This window comes from Malaclemys terrapin, chromosome 9, assembly GCF_027887155.1.
Source record: "Malaclemys terrapin pileata isolate rMalTer1 chromosome 9, rMalTer1.hap1, whole genome shotgun sequence".
In the NCBI taxonomy this organism is placed as follows: Eukaryota; Metazoa; Chordata; order Testudines; family Emydidae; genus Malaclemys; species Malaclemys terrapin.
The window spans coordinates 39,250,611-39,275,426 of NC_071513.1; the positions used below are offsets into that span (position 1 = coordinate 39,250,611).

General features: G+C 50.6%; 1 protein-coding gene across 1 annotated transcript in view; it reads right to left on the bottom strand.

Moving 5' to 3' along the window:
• FRMPD3 (FERM and PDZ domain containing 3) overlaps positions 1-24,816 on the bottom strand; it is a 102,545-nt gene that overhangs the window by 37,960 nt on the left and 39,769 nt on the right. Inside the window, exons 4-11 of the mRNA XM_054040765.1 lie at positions 17,227-17,381; positions 15,795-15,897; positions 14,249-14,294; positions 9,448-9,552; positions 6,941-7,048; positions 5,896-6,027; positions 4,114-4,233; positions 3,412-3,548 (exon numbers count right to left, since the gene is read on the bottom strand). Of these exons, the coding sequence (XP_053896740.1) occupies positions 3,412-3,548; positions 4,114-4,233; positions 5,896-6,027; positions 6,941-7,048; positions 9,448-9,552; positions 14,249-14,294; positions 15,795-15,897; positions 17,227-17,381 (906 nt within the window). The remainder of the gene's footprint in view (positions 1-3,411; positions 3,549-4,113; positions 4,234-5,895; positions 6,028-6,940; positions 7,049-9,447; positions 9,553-14,248; positions 14,295-15,794; positions 15,898-17,226; positions 17,382-24,816) is intronic.

Here is a 24,816-nt window from a genome sequence, read left to right on the forward strand (position 1 = left end):
GGGCGCGGTGCGCATCAGAGAAGCTTTGAAAACGAGTTTTGTGACTGGCCAGGCTACGGTGTGAAACTTCTGTTTGTTTCTCCTTGATGAACCCTCCCACCCCCGGTTTACTCTACTTCCCTGTAAGCTAACCACCCTCCCCTCCCACTTCGAGCATCGCTTGGGGAGGCAATAAAATCACTGTTACTTCACATTAATGCATTCTTTATTAATTCATCACACAACTAGAGGGATAACTGCCAAGGTAGCCCGGGAGGGGTGGGGGAGGAGGGAAGCGCCGGGTGGGGTGGGGGAGGAGGGAAGGACAAGGACACACTGCAGTTTAAAACTTTAACTCTTATTGAAGGCCAGCCTTCTGATGCTTGGGCAATCATCTGGGGTGGAGTGGCTGGGTGGGCAGAGGCCCCCCCCACCGTGTTCTTGGGCGTCTGGGTGAGGAGGCTATGGAACTTGGGGAGGAGGGCTGTTGGTTACACAGAGGCTGTAGTGGCAGTCTCTGCTTCTGCTGCCTTTCCTGCAACTCAACCATACGCTGGAGCATTTCAGTTTGATGCTCCAGCAGCCGGAGCATCGACTCTTGCCTTCTGTCAGCAACCTGACGCCACCTATCCTCTTCAGCCCGTCACCTCTCCTCTCGTTCATATTGTGCTTTTTTGCACTCTGATATTGACTGCCTCCACACATTCTGCTGTGCTCTGTCAGCGTGGGAGGACATCTGGAGCTCCGAGAACATATCATCCCGAGTCCGCTGTTTTCTTCTTCTAATCTTCACTAGCCTCTGTGAAGGAGAAACATTTGCAGCTGGTGGAGGAGAAGGGAGAGGTGGTTAAAAAAGACACATTTTAGAGAACAATGGGTACACTCTTTCACGTTAAATTTTGCTGTTCACATTACACAGCACATGTGCTTTCGTTACAAGGTCGCATTTTTCCTCTTATATTGAGGGCCTGCCGGTTTGGTGTGAGAGATCACTCAGGCAGTGCCAGGCAACAGAATTCGGCTTGCAGGCAGCCATGGTAAGCCACAGTCTTTTGGCTTTTTTAACCTTCATAACATGTGGGAATGGTTTCAAACAGCAACGCCCTCATTTCCCATACCAAGGACCCGTTTGGTTGGCCATTTAAAATGGGTTTGCAATGTAAAAGGAGGGGCTGCGGTTTCCGGGTTAACAAACCCAACTATCCCCTCCCCCCACCCCCCCCCCACACCCAATTCTCTGGGATGATCACTTCACCCCTCCCCCCCACCACGTGGCTAACAGCGGGGAACATTTCTGTTCAGCCGAGCAGGAACGGGGACCTCTGAATGTCCCCTTAATAAAATCACCCCATTTCAACCAGGTGACTGTGAATGATATCACTCTCCTGAGGATAACAAAGAGAGATAAGGAATGGATGTTGTCTGCATGCCAGCAACACCGGGACCATACGCTGCCATGCTTTGTTATACAATGATTCCAGACTATGTCCTACTGGCCTGGCATGGTAAAGTGTCCTACCATGGCGGACAGGATAAGGCAGCCCTCCCCAGAAACCTTTTGCAAAGGCTTTGGGAGTACATGAAGGAGAGCTTTCTGGAGATGTCCCTGGAGGATTTCCACTCCATCCCCATACACGTTAACAGACTTTTCCAGTAGCTGTACTGGCCGTGATTGCCAGGGCAAATTAATCATTAAACACGCTTGCTTTTAAACCATGTGTAATATTTACAAAGGTACACTCACCAGAGGTCCCTTGTATGCCCTCAGGGTCTGGGAGCACGCCTTGGGTGAGTTTGGGGGTTACTAGTTCCAGGTCCAGGATGATAAACATATCCTGGCTGTTGGGGAAACCGGTTTCTCCACTTCCTTGCTGTGAGCTATCTTCATTGTCTTCATCATCATCATCTTCCGCGTACCCCGAACCCGCTTCCCTGTTGTGTGATTCTCCATTGATGGAGTCAAAGCACACGGTTGGGGTAGTGGTGGCTGCACCCCCTAGAATGGCATGCAGCTCCACGTAGAAGCGGCATATTTGTGGCTCTGCCCCAGACCTTCCCTTTGCCTCTCTGGCTTTGTGGTAAGCTTGCCTTAGCTCCTTAATTTTCACGCGGCACTGCTGTGCGTCCCTGTTATGGCCTCTGTCCTTCATGGCCTTTGAGACTTTTTCTAATATTTTGCCATTTCGTTTACTGCTATGGAGTTCAGCTAGCACTGATTCGTCTCCCCATATGGCGAGCAGATCCCGTACCTCCCGTTCGGTCCATGCTGGAGGTCTTTTGCGATCCTGGGACTCCATCATGGTTACCTGTGCTGATGAGTTCTGCGTGGTCACCTGTGCTCTCCATGCTGGGCAAACAGGAAATGAAATTCAAAAGTTCGTGGGGCTTTTCCTGTCTACCTGGTCAGTGCATCTAAGAGCGCTGTCCAGAGTGGTCACAATGAAGCACTGTGGGATAGCTCCCGGAGGCCAATAACGTCGAATTCCGTCCACACTACCCCAAATCCGACCCGCAAAGGCCGATTTTAGTATTAATCCCCTCGTCGGAGGTGGAGTAAAGAAACCAGTTTAAAGGGCCCTTTAAGTCGAAAGAAAGGGCTTCGTCGTGTGGACGTGTCCAGGCTTAATTCGATTTAACGCTGCTAAAGTCGACCTAAACTCGTAGTGTAGACCAGGCCTAAGAGAATGGTCTCTTTGGCCTCCCTTCAAGGAGTGCTGCATCCGCTGCATTTGGGGGTTGAACCAACCCTGATTTCAAAGCAACATTCAGAACCACTCAGTTTCAGCTAGCAAGGAAGGATTCTCTAATGGTTAGAGCTGGGAACCAGGACTCAGGAGATCTTGGGTCTACTTCTGGCTCTGACACTTGGCCAGCTCCCTTAACCCCTGTATGCCTCAGTTTCTCCATATGTGAAAAGGGGATAACACCTACCTCCCTCCCTCATAGGATGGGCGGGGCAGGACTGTGAAGGTTAATTCATTATTGATTGAAACATAATCTGGAAGCCTCAAATGACCCAGGACAGGGAAATGCAAAGCATCGCTACAATTGTATGCTGGAATTATACAGCCCCATCAGGTTTGCCTACTTTGGACGCCAAGGTGTAAATCAGGAAATGGCCCCAGGTTCACAGCAAACTTCTCCACCAGCCTGTGCTGGGTCTGGTGTTTGTAATGAAAGCCTGCTGGTTTCAGGCATCTCTTTGCAAATGTTCTGTGTGTCCTATCAACAGCGTTGTGCTGGGCCTGCTGCCAAACCCACTTCCCATCAGCTGATTCTGACCTGCATTCCAGCTGCACCCTACATCGCCTCATCCTGAAACATTCACCTGCAGAGCCCCAGTGACAAAGGAGGAGCCCTGGCCAGGTAACGATACGTGGCTGGGGAATGGGGGCAGGGCTGGGAAGGGGGAATTGGGAGATCAGGACTCACTCCACAGTTTTGAGGGACACCTTCTGGGCTGGCCGGGTGGCGGAGACGGTGATGTAGATATGGAGGGCAGCCAAACTCAGCAGCGTCTCTGGCTTGGGGTCCATCCCAAAGCGCTCCCTGATCACATCGTTGCGGCTCTGGGGTAAGAGAGGAGACTGCTCAGAATCAAACTGGAGCTGGCCCCTCGGCCGCTTCACAAACACAACACCTGAGCATCCCAGTGTTGCTGCCAGACAGTTCTGCCTTGGGAAGGCAGTGCACCGAGCTGCCAGGCACAGGCCGGCTGTTCTGCAGACAGCAATGGACTGGTTGGCTTCTTCTTCTACCATCTGCCACCTCAGCTGATCTGCCAGCCTTCACAGTGTCTGACATCTCCATCAAACGCAGGGGAGGAACACAACGTTATAGCCATCCCAGAAAAGATTTACTTCTGGCAGGGCACTGCTGAAAGGAAGCTCACAGAGCCAGTGTTCTTAGTGGCACTGGCAGAGCACCCCTGGCACGAAGCTCAGAGTGCCACTGTTCTGAGTGGCACTGGCAGGGCGCTGCCAGCAGGAAGTTCACTGCCAGAGTTCTGAGTGGCACTAGCAGGGCAATGCAAAGCACGTTGGGTAATGCTGGGACTGAAGTGACCCGAGAACAGCAATGAGGCTGTATTTCTATTGGCCACGGGCCTGACCTTCTGTCTGTCCTTCCCCCTACCTGGATGTACAGGTACTCAAACGCTGCTGGGTCTCGATGCAGCAGCTCCACTGGGTCTTTGGGGAAGAAGCTCACACGGAAGAGGCATCGCATCCCCTGATAATGTGTCCTCTGCACCACCTGTCCCAGGGGATGAACAAGAGCAGGTGAGGCAAGAAGCAGGAGTTACTGTCGTAAGGCAGCAGTGTGGGGAGCAGTCCTTTATCCAGCTCTGCACCCCGTGCATTTCACAGCCCCCTTCCCCTATCATTCCCTGTCCACTTTACTCACCCTGGAAATTGAGATCAGCCCAAACTGGTACACTAGGGCACAATGCACCAAACTCTAGGGGAATTCAGAGCTGGATTGGAACTTCACAGCTCAGCCCATCTCTGCCAGGGAGGTCAGGCAGCCTCACTGAGAGGAGCTGACAGGATTCAGGGCCATTCCTGCAAGAGGCTGTGGGGCTCCGGCAGAGTTATAGAGGCATTACAAGCCCAGTTTTGCAGGCACTTATAGACCAAGGTCATATCAACCCCATAGATCAGATCAGATTCGACTAGACAGGTACAGATGCACGTACGAACACTCAGACCTCCCACTACCTGACTGCACCCACAGACCAGACAGTTAGAGGTCTACAATTGAAGATTTGTGCCTGCACAATTGGAGCCCAAATGGGAAGCCTTTTGGGAATGTGGCTTGCCATCTTTTAATCTTCTCCCGTGTGGGAGTGTCCCAGAAGGATGCTGAGGATTCCCGGTTACACGAAGCCAGTGTTTGTACAGCAGCCCAAAGACGTACATTATTATTACTCTTACTAAAGCCGTCCTGGAAGCCCCTGCCCTTTGCCAGGGAGAAATGGGTTGGGCTCTCCTTGCAAGGCATCAGAACTGCCCCTCAGTTGGCCAGAGGGGGCGCTGCAGAACAACGTGAGGCACATTCTCCCTATCACGGGGCTAAGGACACTGCTTCCTTCCACACCTTTCCCAACCTCATCCAGTCCAGGTATCAAGCCTGAGTCTCCTATGCAGCTGGGTAGATCCACAGGCCACTCAGTCAGCCCCTTTCCCCGTCTTACTGGTTCCAGAGCCTGCTGAAGTGCCAGTGGGAACCTGATAGCTAAGGAGCTACCAGTGGAAACCCTTCCTTGCCCCATGTGGCACTAAAAGAGTCTCCATTGCATCAGCTAATCAGAAAGTACGATTGCAAGTCTGAATGCCCTTCACCCCAGGAACAGTGAGCCCCCGGGACCCCAGGCTGGATGGACCTGCAGACTGGATTCCCCACTTGCCCCAGCAGAAGCTCATCCCTCCCGGGCAGGATTAAAGCACATCATTCGTTTAGGTCTAACACTGTAAGGAACCATGCCTGGCAGCTATAACCAGCAGTCCTGGATTCATCTCCTGGCCACACGTGAAGGCAGCTGCCTAGCTCTCCTATGCTCTGCCGGGGATGTTAGTTAACACTGGCCTCCCAACCCTCCCAGTCTTGGGGGCAAAAGAATCTCCGCGTTGCCATGGGAGAGTGTATGACAGATAGATCACGGATTGTTTCTCTCCCTGGGCAGCCCCATCAGGACTTCCCCGGAGCACTGACTCCCCCATGCAGAACTGAGCCTGTGGGACCCTTTCCAGCAGTGACTGATGTCACCAAACTGATTCCATCTTACACCTTCAGCCTAGCCCTGAGCTCCTTCCTCCTAGGTGGAAACCTCCCCACCCTCATGGAGCCAGACCTCCTGCTACAAGTACAATGCTTGGCCTGGTGGCAGGTGTCTAGCCATGCAGCTTAGAAGCTTACGTGGGCCAGGGGCTGCTTGTCCTGGAGGAGGAGGAACTTGTGGCTCTGCTCTGGGCTGGAATACTCCAGGACCAGGGCAAAATGCTCGATGTATCTCAGGGAGAGGCGGTCCTGTAGCGTCACCATCACGTCCTGGCAATGTAACCCAGAGAGAGACACAGACAGGGTTACATGGGCCCAGCAGGTAACATCTGTATGCATGTTTGCAGGAGGTGCAAGAGCTGCTGTTCCGGGTATAACAGGGCACTGTTGTTATGCAGCCCAGCTCTGTGTTCCTTTCCATAGGCCCTGGGAGAGTGTTATCGGAGAACTACTAACTAAACAGACCATGGCCTGTGCAATAGCAATGTATTACTCTGCACCTAGCTCAAAGGGAGACTAAGGGAACCTCCCTTATGGCAACAGTAAAGGAGCGATCCCTCATTGCATTAGGGGACATGTCTTTATAAAAGAGACCTCGGGCCATTCCACTACCCGTGGGAGGACAGAAGGCAGGGTATTAGATGGGCAGATGTAAATCTCTGACTGGTCAGTACTGTTATAACAGAGGGGATGTTTTCAATCAGGCTGCGCTGGGAATTAGGAGAACAGCCTGTTATTGTTAATGGGCATAACAGGCTTAATAATAATCCACATACCATGCTGCAAATGTACCCCCTCCCCAGGCCAGCTGTGTACAAGGAATGTCAGACCCGACTCTGAAGAGCTATAGCTAGTGCCAGAGTGGGGATCATGAGGGTAGCACAACAGGGTATGTAGCACAGTGCATGCCGACAGCCTGATTCAGCACTGGACCCCAAAACAAAGGTGGAGGCTGGTGAAATGGGGGAGGGAGAGAAGACGGGGTCACAGAAGAGCAGAATATTGTACCTGGAAAATATAGCACCCAGGGAGGGAAACATGCTATTTATTATCTGGGGCCAGTGCACAGACAGCAACATGCTTTGTGCAAGGCCGCAGGAGACTGGGAAACAGAACAAGCAAATGTGATAAGGGAAACACAGAAGCCAAGGAAGGGCCCGTGGGGTCAGAGGAGGGCTCGCACCTTGACAGTTGTTCGGCCATCAAATGTGAATGACTTGATCTGCCCGTTCTCCAGGAAAACCTTCAATACATTGGGGATGAGGAGGAGAGCTTCCTTCTTCAACATCTCCTGGCAAACAGGGCCAGGGGAAAGGCAGACCACCAATGGGTGTGAAACAGGAAGGGAATGCAGCAAAGAAATGGGGGGTTGAAAGGAAGAGTATAGGAACAGGAGATGGGGGAAAGACAGGGAATGAGGGGAGAGGCCCATGAAATATGAGAGAGAGAGAGAGAGAGAGAGAGAATGTCAGTGATATACTGGTTACTGAAGCCTCTGCTCCTTCAGAATTATGCACTAAGAAGAGGCAAATTTCCTGTGAAAATACAGCATCTGCGTCGAGCTCTTTGAAAGCACAAGGGCTGAGAATTTCAGAGCTGTCTGGTGGATTCACATACTTGAATCTCCCTTGATCCATCTCAAGCCATACAGGAACCCATCTGTTGAACTGCACACCCCATGCGGGCAGCACAGCGAAGAATGATTTTATTTAGCAAGCAATTTTTGAATCAGATAATTACTTAATTGATTTGGCTTAAAAATAGAATTTGCTAGAAGCACTTTAAGATTTATTTTTACTAGCGCTGCTTATCAAAATCTTTCTGCAATTAAGAGATGTCACTGGGATAAACATTATCGTAGGATTACAGTCTCTCATGGCTATTCAGAAATACCCAGGCAAAACGGCCCCATTCACAGGCACAGTCTCAAAGCTCTTTGCACTGGGGTTTAAACCATATAACTCTTCATTAAAGTCAACTGGCAACCCCCACATAGTGTTCTGAAAAACACCCTCCTGGTCGAAGCAAGAGACACTGATCTCACGGAAACCTTCTCAGCCAAGGATTCAGTTTCTCTGACACCAAATGCCTGATCTGGGTTACATTGTTTTGATGAGCATTTCGTCACGAAAATATCATAACAGATCTTCTGCTGTCTGACTGGCTCAGAGGACAAACTTTTTGGGTGCTTCAGCCTATCAGAGCTAGACTTCTCTGCGCAAGCACAGCACACTTTTAAAGTGTATGGTCTTGATAGGACTAAACGGGCCTGGGACCAACTTAAGTTTTTAGGATGAGCTGTAAAGGGAAAGAAAATTGGGCTTGTGCCCTTTTTTGATTCCTTCTGAAGGAGGTTTGCAAGGTTAAAAAAAGTTGCACGCTCTTTACATTAGAAATCAGATCTTTTCAATCTGTTTTTTTTTTTCCCCTGGAGATTCTATGGATGACTGGAGAACTGGCAGATATTCAAGAAATGAAACCTGAATATGGGGATATGGATTGTTTAAATCTCCTTGTTTTTTGTTAACACCTGTTTAACTCAAATGCCTGATGAACACCTAGAAAGAAAGATCTGGTACATCTCAAACACCTGCTGTTCCGCCACATAAGGGCAGAGACTTCCAAGGAGCTCTCCAGACAAGGTCAGGCTTAACACTAATGATATTTCTAATATATAAACAAGCAGGAAAAAAACAAAACACCCTCTTACCTACCACTAAACAAATATTGACCCTTTACAAACATTAGGCCATGTCTGTATAATGCTGTCACCAATCAGTACTACAACTAAAGGAAGAGAAGCTCAGCTAGCCCTGAACCTGGTGGGCCTCCTCATGAATGTTGGTGTCTGTGCTCTCTCTCTTTGGGCTGTCTGGTCCTTCGGGTGCGAACAGGCTGCTGGTATGGCTAAATAATAATCTATGTACTCAGTGCTTCTCTCGGAGTGATAGTCAGGTGCTCTGCGATCCTGTCAGAGGGCAGCATGCCGTAATCTGCACTGCATACACATAAATACAACCTGACATTCACGAAAAGGGAGAGTCACTACCTGCTTCCCGGCGTGGCGCATCTGCAAGTGAAACCAGTCAATCTATGCACGTGTGCAGGGGATGGGAATCCGTGGAGTGAGCTACAGCCTTGCAATCATAGCCCTGAGCCACCTCCCAGCCTGCTTTGCTCTGCCACAGGGCAGTTCCAAGGCCACACTCTGGCATGGACCAAACTACCCTGAGAGATAGAGACCCTGCCCCTTCACTTGTGGCCTGATCAACCACGGGTACACATGAGATGTACGTATCGGTCTATCCTTCCAGTTTACAGAGATCTACAAAGCAGCTGCATCTCCTTCACAGAAGCTATCTAGGACACAGGTGGACCTTACAACTAGATCAGATTCCTGCAGAGTGCTGTGGATCACATGCCAGCCCTATTATCTGTACTCACGAATCCCTCTGTCACAACACACATCACAATCCTTTGTCCACTATAAGTGAAGTTAGACAGACCACAGTCCATTACTTACAAGCTGATTAGCAGAGGTCTCTCAGGCATCACCCAAGAACCCTCTGGCAGGAATGGCCCACAGGAATTTCTGCACCAGCCCAGAAAGAGCCATCTTTCAGAGGAGCAGACTGACAGCAGAAATACCCACATCAGTGCAATGGTGGACAAAGGAGGAGCAGCACTTACTGGATCTGTCTCACCAACCGTGACCTGTTCTGAAAATCGGACCTTCACTGGATTGGATCTCAGTTTCGCCTTCTTGGCTGCACTGATGAAAGCGGATTTTGGGGACTGCAAAGAGAACACAGGGTGTTAAACAGCTGTCCTTGAAGCTGGAGCTTGGGGAGGGGGAGAGAAAGACTTTCCTTGGAGGCAGTGCAAGAGAGAGGCAGAAGAGAAGCATTGTGATAACATTAGGTAACAGAACACATGCAGAAATTCTTCATGTTTTCACATGCCCTGCTGGAGAGACAGGCCCCCTAGGGAGCGCCACCACTCCAGTCCTATGGGAGAGTAGGCATGGTGCTGAGGCAGGGATGGGCACAATCCACATGGAGGGAAACGGCCATAAACTTCATCCTCAGTTTCCTGAGCATGTGGGGGAGTGAGGACAAGGACCTGCAAATGGCTGCCTAAATCAAAGCCCAGCTAGCGTGTCTTGGGCTGCTCCATCCGACACAAACCTCACCTCTGTGTGACATGTCTATGGCACTGGTGGTAGCAAGGTGAGGCACACAGCACAGTGAATGGGAGCACCTGGTACATGTTAGCAGTCATGGATCCATGCCTGCAGTGCACTCCCACTACCAGCTGGAGGCACTAACAATATGATGGGTGTCTATGTCCCATCCACCTCCCCAAGCTGGGGTCACCATCACAACCCACTGAGTTTCCACCTGCCTGATGATGATCAAGAACCCTCAGGAACCTGTGTGGAGAGGGGAGGGGAGGTACAAAGGCGCACTGGCAGAAGCAACGTATGAGTCTGCAAGCACTGGGTGGCAGCAGAGGAGACTGACTGAGGAAGAGAGTTGGAGCTTTTGGATCATAGTATCAGGGAAGTTCTGTTGAAGTCAGTGTGACTGCACTGACTCACACCAGCTGCGGATGTGGCTCTCCACCTCTAATTCACTGGTTCCTAAATACAGTCCAGGCTGCTAGCGAGTGAATCGCATTGTCCGGTGATGGCCACGAGAAATGGTCTGGTGCTCTCATTCCAGTGCCTGGTGGTCAGGTGGCCTCCTCACAAGCATCACTGTGGCACTAAAACCTCACAGGCTCAGCACACAGGCCATGGACCAGAGCTCGGCAACACTGTTTGCCAAAACCTTTTTTCATAAAAAATGCAGATTTTGGTTGACTGAAACATGTCGCAAAATGGTGGTGATTTTGCCAAATTGTTTCGTTCAGGGGAAAAAAAAAAAAAGCCCTAAAAAATTCAGAAAAAATTGCAATATTTCGAATTTTTGTTTCTAATCACTTTTCATTTAGAAACTTACTTCAATGTTGTAAAAAAACCCAAATGTTTAAAAATAGCTCAAAAATGAAATCAAATGCTTAGTTTAGACACAAACGAAATTTTTTTTTTCAACTTTTCAGTTGGCTGAAAATTTCGAAAAAAAAATTTCATTTTGGGTTGACCCAAAATAATTTTTCCTGATTTTTTGGAACAGCCAGTGAAGCCAAAAAAATCAGTTATTGGCACAGCTCTCAGGCTGAACCCTGGAGTGCTACTGATCTTTGTTGCCTTTACTGGTGGTCTCTCCTGGTCTGGAGTCATACTGTCAGGGGTAGGGGACAGAAATTTGCATTGCAACGGCCTGCGCAGGTTGGATCGATTTAAATCAAGGTGAAAGCCTCAATTTAAATAATCAATTTAAATCAATTTTTCCATTTGCACTTCTGTTATTTCTAAAGAAATGTGCATTCTCATTGGTTGATATAATCATTAAAACATGTTGATTTAAAACTAAATAGAGCCTTTACACTAGATATGGTACATCTTTTTGCTACCTAGAAGGATACACTATAACTATACGCATTTATTTAAGCAATTATCTAGCTTAATATTTTCAGATTCTTATTATACATTTTTAGCCTGATAGAATATAGTATATTACAGGCGTCGGCAACGTTTGGCACACGGCTCGCCAGGGTAAGTACCCTGGCGGGCTGGGCCAGTTTATTTACCTGCTGACGCGGCAGGTTCGGCCGATGGCGGCCCCCACTCGCCGCAGTTCGCCGTCCCGGGCCAATGGGGGCGGCGAGAAGCGGCGCGGGCGAGGGATGTGCTGGCCATGGCTTCCCGCCGCCCCCATTGGCCCGGGACGGCGAACCGTGGCCAGTGGGGGCTGCGATTGGCCGAACCTGCTGTGTCAGCAGGTAAATAAACTGGCCTGGCCAGCCAGGGTGCTTACCCTGGCTAGCCGCATGCCAAATGTTGCCCACCCCTGGTATATTGCTTATTTACTCTATTTTTTCTCATGATTCAAGCTGTATTAGAATGGTAACTAGAATTTAATTAAACACAAAAAACAGTATATAAAATTTATTTTTATTAAACAAACCAAGCCCTTAATACGCTACTATTGTGCCATATTTATAAAGCTTGATCTCAAAAGTTAGATGTTTCCCGATTCTTTCTTTATATAGAAAATCAGCCTTCAACTCAAAGTTTTTGATAGAGGCTCATGGATTCAGCATATTTATTTTTTATTTAAATGTTTTAAGAGATTATAATAAATGTAGGCTTTTAATATAGTTTGTGTTAAATTCAGATTTCATTTTAAACAGGTTTATTTTTAAAAAGAAAAAGTGAGTATAATGTAAATGACAAAATAAAAAAATCCGATTTAAATTAAAAAAAAATCTGTTTTTAAATTAAAAAAAAAATCATTGATTTTTATCCACCCTGGGCCTGTGCTGCCCTGGGACTTTAGAGAGAGGACTTGGGTCTCTGGAGCGCTCAGACTGGCACATGTCGCCAGCACACAGCACTTCTCTCAAGGTGTGCTGCAGGGTGCGAGCCGTTCTTGTGAGTGTCTGAGGTTTCGGTCTGAAGGCGGCTGGCCCCGAGTTAATACGCTGCCTTGCCAGGCTGTTTTCCAGAGGAAGGAGAAAAGCTGTGTCAGAGGCCGGCGTTCACTCCATTCTTTAGGGAACAGCATTGGGCAGTAGCACCCTCCTTCCAAGAGAGCAAGAAAGCAGGAGAGAATGGAAGGGGCTCTCGCACGTCTCTCTCTCACCGAGATCAAAAGATTCGGGAAAGCTGAAATGACATCCTGCCTTCATTGCTTGTGGCATGACAGTTCAATCTGTTCCACAGCCACGGGCTCTTCGCGCTCCACTGCAACTTCACCACTCGGTGCCAGCACCTGTCACTGCTGGGCAGAGTCTCCAGCAGCATGGCATTCAAATGAGGTGAGAGGAATCGGGGAGCTCAGTGGCTCTGTTTCTCCAGGGGATTCCCACCAGGTGTCACCATGCCAAGTCCACCAGGGGTCCTGGGCCTGACCACAAACATGCCAGATGTGCATTTATGGCTGAACCCCAGGAAGGCGTCCAGCACTGCTGCACCATTTTCCCCACAGGCTTCCACTGAAGGAGGCTCTCCTTCTTCCACCCCAGTCAGGCTTCCTATGCTATCCCCTTACAATGACTCCTGCTGGTGGAGGCTGGTCCTGCAGTAGCTATGCGCTCCCCAACGCTCAGCGTTCCTAAATGCCATTCAAGGAAGCTGTAGCCTGGCGGTAGGATGGGTCCATCCTTTCCAACTGCAGTGAGTTTTGGCTTCAGATACAGTGCTGGAATATGTAAGTGCCTCCTGTGCTCTTGCAAGCTACTCAGGGCAGACAGTCAGAACAGCCACTTGGAGAATGATTTAAAAAGAACGACCCTTTCCCCTGCTCTACCCAGGGATCACTAAGGCACAGGAGTGGTCCAGACAAGACACAAGAAAATACAGCACGGTCACCCTGGCAAAGGAACCACCAAGCTGGGATTTGCTGTTAGATATCACCAGAGGCTAAAGAGTAAAATATCTTCCCTCTGGCATCACTGGTGGCTCTGTAATACACACCAGGAACCCTGGGGAGTGCAGTCGTCCCAGGGACTTCTTTATTTTTATTATTCCTTCTCATGGACAGAGCGTTTCACGGCCTTACTAGCCACAGGAGATGGGAGAGGGAGAGAGAGCTCGAGAGATCCTCTCCCTCAGATGGGCTGTTGGAGCCTGGAGAATATTCCTGGATTATTTTATCCAACTGTAATAAATTCCAGTGAGTACGGAAGAAGTAATATCAGAGCTGAAAGCCAGGAATGGTGAGGGTGAGCAGGGTTGGATAAGCTTCCCCAGAGGGTTATGAAATGCCCCTCAACCCTGACCTGCAGAGCCCACCCCCGCTGTGCCAGTCCTGGGCCCCTACAGCCCAGCCAATGCTCCTCAATCCTGACCTGCAGCACCTGCCCCCGCTGTGCCAGTCCTGGGCCCCTACAGCCCAGCCAATGCCCCTCAATCCTGACCTGCAGCACCTGCCCCCGCTGTGCTAGTCCTGGGCTCCCCACGCTCAGCCAATTCATTCTGGCTGGCAGTGCCCCTTAGTATCCTCTTCTGGGTCTCTATCATGGACATCCTGCTGCTCTGATCAGACTGGACGATGAACTTCTGGGATTTGGACAAATGTTCATTGAGAACGAGGCTGAGCATGTTCATCTGGGGCCGTCACGGAACATAGAATCAAGTCTCCAAAGGGGAAACTCTAGTGCTCTTACCCTGTGCGCTCACTGGCTCCCCCCAAACTGTGCTTCTCTCTCGGAAGCATCAGTGTGACCTAGACGGAGCAGCCATATGTTCTCTAGGTCACGTCCTAGTTCAATGGCCATCTGCATAGGCCTGGATTTCAGACCTCCCCTGCCCTGCAGCATACTGTGTCTGCCCTGTCAGAGCTGGAGTCCTGTGTTACAAGAGCATGGGGCTCCCGGAGCTCACCTGGTGAGTCTGCAGCACAGAGAGGATGATGAAGTCCTTGGAACTCCTACAAGAGAAAGGACAGGAGGGAAGGTTACTGGACAGGTTTGCTCTCAGCCCCATGACACAGGACACATATGGAAACGATGGGATGAAAACACCACTTGGAAGAGCCTAGTTGAGAGATCAGACAGCAAACTCTCTCCTCAGCCAGCGGCTCAGATCATCTCGGTCTCCTAGAGCAGCTTCATGTGCCAGGTAATAAGTGTGCTGGCAGCGCCTCATACAGCTGCTGCAAACATCTCTGCCAGCTGGGGATGTTTGGATCTTTGTAGTTTCTTACTCTGCTATAGAGATATTATTGAATAGACTGTGTTAACTAGAGAATCACAGCTATTCCAGAGCCCAGCATGACTTGCTCTGAATCACACACAGCCAGGAGCGGCGCCAGGGTTTTTGGCGCCCTAGGCGGGGGTCCTTCCGCGCTCCCGGTCGTCGTCGACAATTCTGCGGCGGGGGGGTCCTTCCGCACTCCCGGTCTTCGGGGCACTTCGGGGGCGGGTCCCGGAGCAAGTGAAGGACCAGCCGCATAATTGCCGCTGAAGACCCAGAGCGTGGAAGGACCACCCCGCCGCCAAATTGCTGCTGAGGGCGGCAAAATGCTGCCCCCCAAATCCTGGAGCCCTAGGCAACCGCCTACGTCACCTAAATGGAAGCGCCGGCCCTGAACACAGCCCAGGTGGATAATTGTCTGAGGTGTGGCTCCTGGGCTTGGGCAGGGCTCAAAGGAGTGAGGATTGCTGGGGATTCCCCGAACCAGAGAGGGAGTGCTGAAATAAAGATCCTTCTCTTAGCACCTGGGTCCTTTCCCAGCTGTGACACCAGAGCTAAGAGGATAGGCACGCTGGTGGGGAAATGGGATAGGGTGAAAGGGCCAAGTTCCCCTCCCTCACACCAGTGTGAATCACATCTCTCCTAAAGCTCTCTGCCTTTCAGATTCCAGTCATGGTCTTCTCCAGAGAGCAAGCAGGGACCCATTCCAGGTTTCAGGCCACCGCTGAGAGGGGTCCCTGGATGAGCTTCGTGCACAGCGGGGACTGAGTCTCACTTGTGTTCTGACCTATATAAAACTCCCGCGGCTCCATAGCCCTCAGAGCCGGGTGGGTGTCAGAAAGGGTAATGACTTAAGTGGACGAGCGTGTGGTGTGGGTGAAGGTTAATCAAACTTCCTGTCAGTGCCAGCCTTCAGTGGGGTGAGCTTCCCCACAGTACTGCCCTGCCTGTGCTAACTCAGTCTCTGGCAGGGTGCGCTTCCTCACAGCAGTGCTGAGCCAGTGCTGACTCCAGCAGAGCCAATTTGACCACTGCAGTACCTGAAAGTGGCTGCTGAGGCTGCAGTCATGCAAATTCCATTGCAGCGATGTCCAGATTCTGCCAGTTATCAGGTCTCTTGGTTAGTGGTTCTGGGGTCACCCCCTCCAGCCTTCTGAGAGATGTAAGTGCTAACACCCCTTTCTGTCCACCCTTTCCCCTGCACCCAGGATGAGGTGGAAGAGAAGTCTGTTACCTGACCAGGTCAATGAATCTCTCTCTGGGGGCTTCACTCACATCCTCATCATTTATGGCCACAATCTGGTCTCCTGCCAAGAGTTTATCCTCAGAGGGGCCTCCTGCCATTGAGAGGAGAGTAGATGTTAGAGCCCCTGCCTGCATTAGGGAGCGTGCCGTTTCAGTTGGGGGGGGAGCGAGCGAGCAGGGGAATGGGGCTCTGTGCTGCCCAGAACGAAGGGAGCAGGCCTCAGTGACGGGGCTCTGTTCTCAGCTCGGCTGGCCTGCACACAGCTCCCACTGGGATGAATGGCAGTGGCTCGTCTAATAACCCTCCTACGTGGCCTGTTCCTGTTGTTCAATGAGATACCGGTGCCACGTACAGGGGCTAGTTCCAGCTTCTCAAAGAACTGGGCTGGGAAGGCCAGGGACCCGTTCACAGGCTGGGCTGAAACCCAGCCGGAGGAACTGGCTACATGTCTACTGGTACCCCTGAAAGAAGGGATTTGGCTCTCTTCCTCCACCAACCCGCTCGGTGGAACCCATCCAGTGTTCCTGCTTGTGGCTCTACTGTAGCCATCTTCCTTCGCCAGCATGCCCCAGAACCCTTCGCAATGGCAGCAGCTGTGCTTCACGCCATGGCAGCCTGCCCAGAGGCTTCTGCAGGGCATGGCAGGGGACTTGCCGTGCCTGCAGCTCCTGACTCAGCAGTAGAGATTCTTTTGGAAGGTGCCCTGGCGGTGAAAACTCCCCTGGGTCTGGCTAACGGGCAGGTAACCATGGCGCTGCTGGTGCCCACTTATAAGTGGCATGTTATGTGCCCCCCGTGTCCCCAGCTGCTCTGCCACCTGTCTGTGCTCTGCTTCCTCTTGTACTGCCCTCCTGGGTTTTGCTCTTTCCCCTCAGTTGATGCTCTCCATCACTCCTCCTCACTCAGCTCAAAGCGTCTCGATCACCCTGTTGGCCAGCATGGGCTGGGGCTGGCTCACACAGGTCCTGGCTGCCGCGGACCCTGTGGCTGCTGACAGGCAGCACGAGGCCCCCTTCTTCCCACTGCCCCCTCTCCACCATGGGCAAGGCACTCTGGGGTGCAGGGCACGGAGTGGGCATGGTTGCTGTACTTCCAAGGTCTCTCAGACACCGTCCTGTCAGTTGCAGACTGTGTGTCTGAAGGCCCCTGCCTTTAACAGTCAATTCCCCCCAGCCTCTACCCCATTGTCAGCTACCGGCAAGAGAACTACAACTCTCAGCCCATCCCACCCTGCACTCCAGCGTCTGCCTTCCTCCAGCCCCAGCTCCCAGCCTGCAGCGCCCATACCCCAGGCAGGATGGCAGTATCATCCCAGCCAAGCAGCTCCCATTCCTTTGCCTGTTCCTTGCTTCCCACTTGTCTGATCTGCTCCACTCAGGACAGACCCTCTCCCCAAGGCGGCTGTGAGCCAAGCACGTACCTGCTGTTACCGAGCGCACCACCACTGGCCTCTCGCTGCCGGCCACAAAACCAAAGCCGTAGAGGGGGTCACGCTGGATTTTCACCTGTCGGAGAGCGTCTGAAGGCAGCTGACCACATTCCATATCATCACAGCTCTCCTCCTGCATCACATGACTGGAGAGGGAGACAGGGTGTATAACAAAGCTGTACCCCGAACACAACCTGGCGACAACACAGGGCAGGGGGCTGGGCGCTGAAAGGCCACAGGGCACCAAGTCGTTATACTGACCTCCCTCAACCAGGCTCATTCTCCACCAGCCTCGTTCCGCTCGGGAGAGGAGCCATGCTGCTTTCAGGAGTGCAGCTCAGATGTAGTTCAACCGCACGGGGCCCGTGCCTTCCCTCCTGAGGGAGTGTGCGTCACGTCTTAGGTGCCCCAAGCCAGGAAGCAAGGGGGATCAAGGATGGGATCTGAATCTGGGAAGGCCTGCTGGAAGTGCAGTGTCTCCTTGGCTTCCCACTCAGCTTTGCTGAGTTTATGTGTCCAAACATTTTGTGTCCCCCCCCCCCCCCAATTGCAATTGCTGCCAACCCTCCCCGGGATCTGAACAGCCAGCCCCGTTCTGCCTGCCTCCTACATCACCATCAGAAATTAGGATTCTGCTGCTGGAATTAAGCTGACAATTTGGTTGATGATGCCTGAGGCATCCAGCCCCAACTCTCAGAGCTGTACAGGCTCTGCAGGGCTCCTGGGACCCAATGCTTGTCTTTGTCAGCACAGTCAGCAGCATGGACTCAGAGACGCACAAGGAATGGATCTGCAATGTAAGGGGGTCTGATAGTCACATCACCCTTCTTCCAGCTTAACCTCACTGGAGTCAGACCTTTGCACACCATGTGATCTGGGGTGCTGATTTCTGCATCATCTGTCCCATTTTATGTCATGACCTAATCCCCTACGGTTTGCACCTTCTAACTGCCACATTTTCAATGCCCTACCCCCTGTAGTGAATGCCACGATAGAAAACAAATACGTGATGACACCTATATTCTTCCCAGACCCACTAATGCAAAGGATAACAATCTCATTGGTGTCTTGATTGCTAGAGTATCTTGCTATGAAAAGGTGGCTTTGGTGCACAATTGTACCAGAGACAGATGAAACTGCACATGGTTGCAACCAGAAGAATAAAATGATGAACGAGTTTCACTGATTCCTTGATTCCAAGGCCAGAAGGGGCCACTGTGACCATCTAGTCTGACCTCCTGTATAACACAGGCCAGAGAACAGCCCCAAAATAATTCCCAGAGCAGCTCTAGAAAAACATCCAGTCTTGATTTAATAATTGTCAGTGATGGAGAATCCACCACGACCCTTGGTAAATCATTTCCAAGTGACTGAAAGTGAATGTTTTTTCAATGCTGTTGGTTGAGTGTTACTGTCCAGACTATTTATTCTGCTAGATTCTTCCTGGCCATTTGGCTACAAGTCAATTGTTCTCTCTCGGCAGTTAGCATGTGATACATCCTCTATCGACTCCAATCCATCTGCATTTCCAATGGCCCCCAGCACTGTGATATTTTGACACCAGATACAAAATTAAGGGTGACCGCACAGCATGGCTGAAACCAGAACTGAGCTATTCATTTGAAGCTGCCTCCTCAGACGGGATTCATCTCGGTAGTTCTCTTCCACGAGCAATGCTGCTGAGCTACGCTGCAGCTCCGTGATTAAGTTAAGATCCCCTGAATGAGACAATGACTCCACTCCGGCTCATTCTGATCTTCAGTAGTAGCATGTTGACCAGCTGGCTGCCCCTTGCTGGGAAAGCTCTGACCCCCAGCCCTTTGGCCAAAAGCCTCTGCCCTGATGGGAGCTAGTAGGTCTTTTAGAAACAGCCCATATCTGTGGATACCTAGGTATATAGCAAATCCAAGTGTACGTGAATTAGCTGCTATGTTATGTCTATGATACTATGTTCGTAGTAATAATGCTGCATAGGTGCCGCCATTGCAATCTGTTGCTATTCTCCACATCAGTGATTTTTAACCTTTTCCATTGATTGATTTCAAACCATTCCAGGGCTCACTGCACCTTCAGTCCCACCTCTCATCCAGCTGGGATGCCCCTCCTATTTTGCAATTTGGGAAGGGCGGGTGGTTGCAACCCCCTGATATCTGTTTACCCCAGTCGTAACCCCCAGGCTAAGAACCCATGGTTTAACTTCACCATTGCATAATAATGTGTCAAATGTGTTTGGTTGTACGCAGTGACATAAATGATAAAAATAAGAACATATAAAGAAAACTGTTGAGCAGAGGATGGGTCATGGCCTTCCCTGCAAATGGAGCCATTGTGAGTACGTGCATGTGAGCTCAGCTCTGGGTGAGCTCTCTGTGACATGCTCAGCACTCTCCTAGGCAGAGCATCAGGCTGAGGGAGAGAGAATGGAGGGTGTTCTGCAACTTTGCTATCAGTTCTCTCACCTTCCCAGCGGAGTTCTGATGCCTTAGAAGGAGGGAAAGAAAGAAAAAATGAAAAAAAAGGCCGGGGGACGGGGGAGAAGGGAAGGGAGGAGAGCGCCATTACTCACCCCTAGAGCACTGATTGGACTTAATAAGCCAAATTCACTGGAGCTGTAATTACCCTGAGGTCATGAGGGTTGAATATGGCTCTCATATAAAACAGTGTCCATATCTAACTGCTGCTCGAAGAAGCACACCCCGATTTTATTGGGAAAAAAGCCCAGGAGTCAGCACACCCACTGTTCACGTGCAGTTATTCCAAAGAGGGTGGGCTACGTAGGGGCTGAATATATGGCTGGAACTGCTGGGTCATTGGCATGAGCCAGCTGTCACTCCACAAACCGGGTCTGCCATACTTTCATGCGCCTAGCAGCTGAGCTGGTTTGCAGCAGTATGGAACGTGCCAGGCAGGGGGAAAGGGGTGGGCATGGCTGGCCTGCGGGGTGGTATTATTGCTTCAAATCATGAGCTTTTCATCCCTCAGGTGAACGGTAGGGATACAGCAGGTCAGACCTGAGGGGCATTGGCAGAGCTGTGGAGTTCAAGGACTGGAATAGCAGGGGGCTGCAGGTCAGACCTGAGGGGCATTGGCAGAGCTGTGGAGTTCAAGGACTGGAATAGCAGGGGGCTGCAGGTCAGACCTGAGGGGCATTGGCAGAGCTGTGGGAGGGCTCAGGTGTGGGACAGAGTAGCAGAAGAGGCTGCAGGTCAGATTTGCAGTACAGGGACAGAGCTGTGGAGGGGACGCTGGCACAGCCGCTGCCTCTATGGTAGCTCTGTGCCTGGTTCTACAGTAGCTTGTTATCAGCTTTGCTACTCTCATGAGCATTTAAAACAGAATCAAGCAATTTTAAAAACAAAACAATATCAAAAGCAAACGTGGGAAGGTGAAATGCTGACTGAAAGCATCACAGCAGCTCCTGCTCATCCTGACTCGACAGAAACTCCTGCTGTCGAGGGGCGGGGGGGGGGGGAAGGGGGATGACTGTATCTACCAGCCTAGCCAGCACATCTGAAAGCTTCTCTAGCCTGAGCCCTCTTCACCTTACCCGCCCTCCCTCCCGGACAACTCTACACTCCACCATATGAATCCCACTCTAGCTATCTGCCATCTGAGACTGACAGATACACTGCTCAGCTGGGCAGCAATATATAACCCCAGATACCAAAGCCCTTCAGGACCACGGCTGAGTTTAGCCTGTGAGGTCCCCATTTTGCAGATAAGGAAATCGAGGCACAGAGAGATTGAGTGACTAGCTCACACAGCAAATCAATGGAAGAGCCAGCAACAGGACCCAGGAGTCCTTGCTGCCAGTACTGTGCTTTGAGCACAGGACCATCCCCTTGTGCATTATCCCTGTGCGCTGCTCCTCCGAGGCTGCTGTTTGACGTAATGGCAGGGAAAGGCACAGGGGCACCTTTACTTTCACTAGCCTGGTGGAATATAATGAGAAAACTCCTCTGTCTATTTTGCTTTGGCAGTCGAGCTGGGATTTGCACAGCTGTGGTGCTGATAAAATACACCTCAGTCCCTGCCACAAACGTTGGAATGAATGTTGGAATCCCCCCTCCCTGCTAGAACCACATTGCTCCTTTATCAGCAGATGCGAGCTGCAGTAAAGTCTATTAAGATGCTAATCCCCGACGCTGTAAATCCAAGGCTGCTAATCACCTGGCTGGGGCGCCCAGTCCAGCGCCAGCCTCAGCTCTGGGGATGGGCTTTCAGGAGGTTCACAGGGGACAGGGACTGGCTGGCATCACCTGTGTGGAAGGACTGGCTCAGCAGCTTCTCAGCATTTTACCATCGCTGGGGGTGACAGCTGGTTTCAAAGCCAGTCCAATAGCTGGCTCTCCATGACAACCTGACTCCCTCTCCTAGGTGTTCCCCTAGCTTCCTCCCTGCTCCAATACCCGCTGGCCTCTGGGCCTGCTGGAACTCAGCACCCCTGCACCAGGCCACTAGGCAGGGAAAACTTGTCCTGTAGCACAACTATCCCTAAGCAGGGAATGACTCCAGGCTGCAGCATGGCTTAGACAAGGATTGTTCCTGTACCTCCTTGCCATTCCAGAGGGAGCGTGTTCTCATGGCTCTCCAACCAGGAGGGAGGACATCTGGGGACTCTGCCTGGCTCTGCACAGACATCCTGTGGGACCTCAGGTTGCTCACTGGGCCTCAGGTTCCCCACCTGTACAATGGGAATAAATCTGACACACACACCCCCCACCAGCACGCTGCGAGGGTTAATCTCTGCACAGGAGACCCCTGAACGAAGGGCCTTAAGAGACAGGCAGACCCCCTATTAATCATCATTCTTATTATGAGCCATCTTCAGAGCCTCCTTTCTGCTGGGAACAGAGCCACAGCTCCCTGAGAGCTCTGGGCTCACCCCTTTCATTCAGAGCTCCCACCGCAGACCAAGTACCACTATCCCTGGTCCAGAGGTGAGCTCTGGACTGGGGCCTCGGACTGTATGGTGCTCAGATGGGCTGGTCTTAGACTGCCTTCACTTCTCAGGCAGCAAACCATCAGCTCAACAAGTTAGCAGCACTCAGATTAAAGGACCCAATTTTGTTAAAAAAAGGCCTAATTTCAGCTGTAATGCAGACAGTCAGCCACCATGAAATGGAAGAAGGGAATAAAACGCACGCAATGCTGGATATTAACAATCAAACGCCTTTCCCAGCGCCTTAAGCTGCCTCTCCTCTGATAAGACTTTGATGCAACAGACACACTACAAGTGTAATTAATAATAAGGGATCAGCATGACTTACTCCAGTAGTTCTGGAAAAGCAGTAACATCTCATCAGCAGGGGAGCAGGGTCTGCCAGAACCTCCATGTCAAATTGGCCCCCTGCTAGCAATCCTTCAACACTAATGTAGGAGAAGACAGTAGGGACAGGCACTGCCAGACTGGATGGGACCAATAGGCCACCTAGACCAGTATCCTATCTCCAAGGGTATATCTTCACTACCTGCCGCATCGGCGGGTAGCAATCGATTTATCCAGGATCGATATATCGTGTCTCGTTAAGACGCAATATATCGATCCCCGAACGCGCTCACCGTCGACTCCGGAACTACACCAGAGCGAGCAGCAGTAGCGCAGTCGATGGAGGAGCCGCGGCCATCGATCCCGTGCCGTCTGGACCCCAGGTAATTCGATCCAAGATACTTCGACTTCAGCTACGCTATTTGCGTAGCTGAAGTTGTGTATCTTGGATCGATCCCCCCCTAGTGTAGACCAGCCCCAAGAGAGGACAGCCCAGACCTACCCAAGGAAGAGTGTTCTACTGACCCCTCAACAGAGGCTGGCTTATGCCCTGAAACAGGAGGGTTTATATCCCTTCTAAAACTCATGTTTATTTGTTTAAATACTTCCTATACTAACTCTAGATAGTTTTGTTCTCCCTATAAATGCCCAGGGTTTTTTTGAAAGCTGCTAGGCTCCTGGGCTCAATGATATCTTGTAGTAGTGAGTTCCACAGGCTAATTGTGTGGAAAAAGTAGTTCCTTTTTCAGTTATGAAGTGGCCACCTTTCAATTGCATTGCCTGTCCCCCTTGTTCTAGGAGACAGGGGAAGAGAAGTCCTCAATCTCCCTTCTCTCTACCAAACATTAGTTGATATACTTTTATCATGTCCCCTCTTATCTGAGTCCTCTGTAAGGTAAACAGGCACAGTATGACAGTATTCCATTGCTTTGGGATGAGAGGCAGCAGTAGTGCAAAATCATCCTGGCTAATCGGCTTTAGCCTCAGCACAGCATCACAAAAGGCAGCAGGGAGAGAGCAGGAACATCCTACTCCAGGACACAGGCCTGAATGAAACAAGGAGAAACCAGAGGTTTCCCCAACTGTATCCCATAGGAACACAGAGGATTTGCTCTACTAAATCAGATCATTGTTCCATCAAACCCAGGCAGAGGGCAGAGCGAGTGGTTAATGACTCTCTGGCTGCATCTGTACTTCTCTGGGGACCCTTTCAGCATCTGCCAAATTTAAGCTTACATTTAAAACCAAAAATATCTTCTGTCCCTTATGGTTGTAAAGGAAAGCTGAGTGTAACTCACTACATTGCTATTGGAGTGTGTGGGCAAGCAAACTGTAACAGCAGCTTGACATGTCCCTATTCAGTACAATGGGGTGTTTATTCTGAAGCCTACTGATGACATTGTAGACAACACCATTATTAACTATTTTAGTGATTATCAATTAGCAGAAATATCCAACTGCTCTGGTATTGCAGGGAGAGCTCGTGTACAGAACCAGCACTTCCCCAGTGCCCAGCATGACCCTCAGTATCCTGCCCCCAGTTGTGACTAATACCTGATATTTGGAGGAATAATCTCTTCTAATCTGGTTCTTATTCTGTACCAATAACTGTGGTGTCTGAGCACCTGAGGGAACTCTATGAAATGCTACTATAATGTACCTAGGTAATGGTACTATGGTGTTTGAAGAAAATTCCTTCCTGACCCCTGCAAGTGATCAGCTGATGTTCTGAAGCATGAGATTGGGTAATCCTCTTTATTGGTGGTTAAAGCAGATCCAAGTAGGAAGGGGAGCTCAGCAGTACTGGTGGCCGCCATACTGGGTCTCATCATCACACGGTGCTGTATGAATGAGGACAAACAAAGAACTGTGCCTGGAACGCACACATCCCTGAGCCACCGGATAGCCAGCCAAGCAAAAATATATTCCTGCCCAGCTGCACACACTGATATCACTGGTGTTCCCCAGCCCCATTCTTACTGACTCGACAAGATTGGGAGTCTGGTTCTTCTTTGCCCTGCACCTTGTGCAGTCTTTTGCAGCAGTGCAAACTGCATGTGAATGATCACCATTTGGAGCATTTTACCAGAGCTGGGTAGAAAACATTTTTCACGTCCTGTGAAAATTGTCAGGATTTCAGAAAATTTTCCTGACCCAAATTGGGATGAAAAGTTGAAAACTTCAAAAATGCTCATGAACCAAAAATCCCCCCCTCCACAAAATGTGGTTCAGGTCAGTCACAACGTTTTCTGAAACTTTTGGGTTAGATTTTGAATTTTTTTCCCCTTCACATTTTTAAGGCTATCATTAGC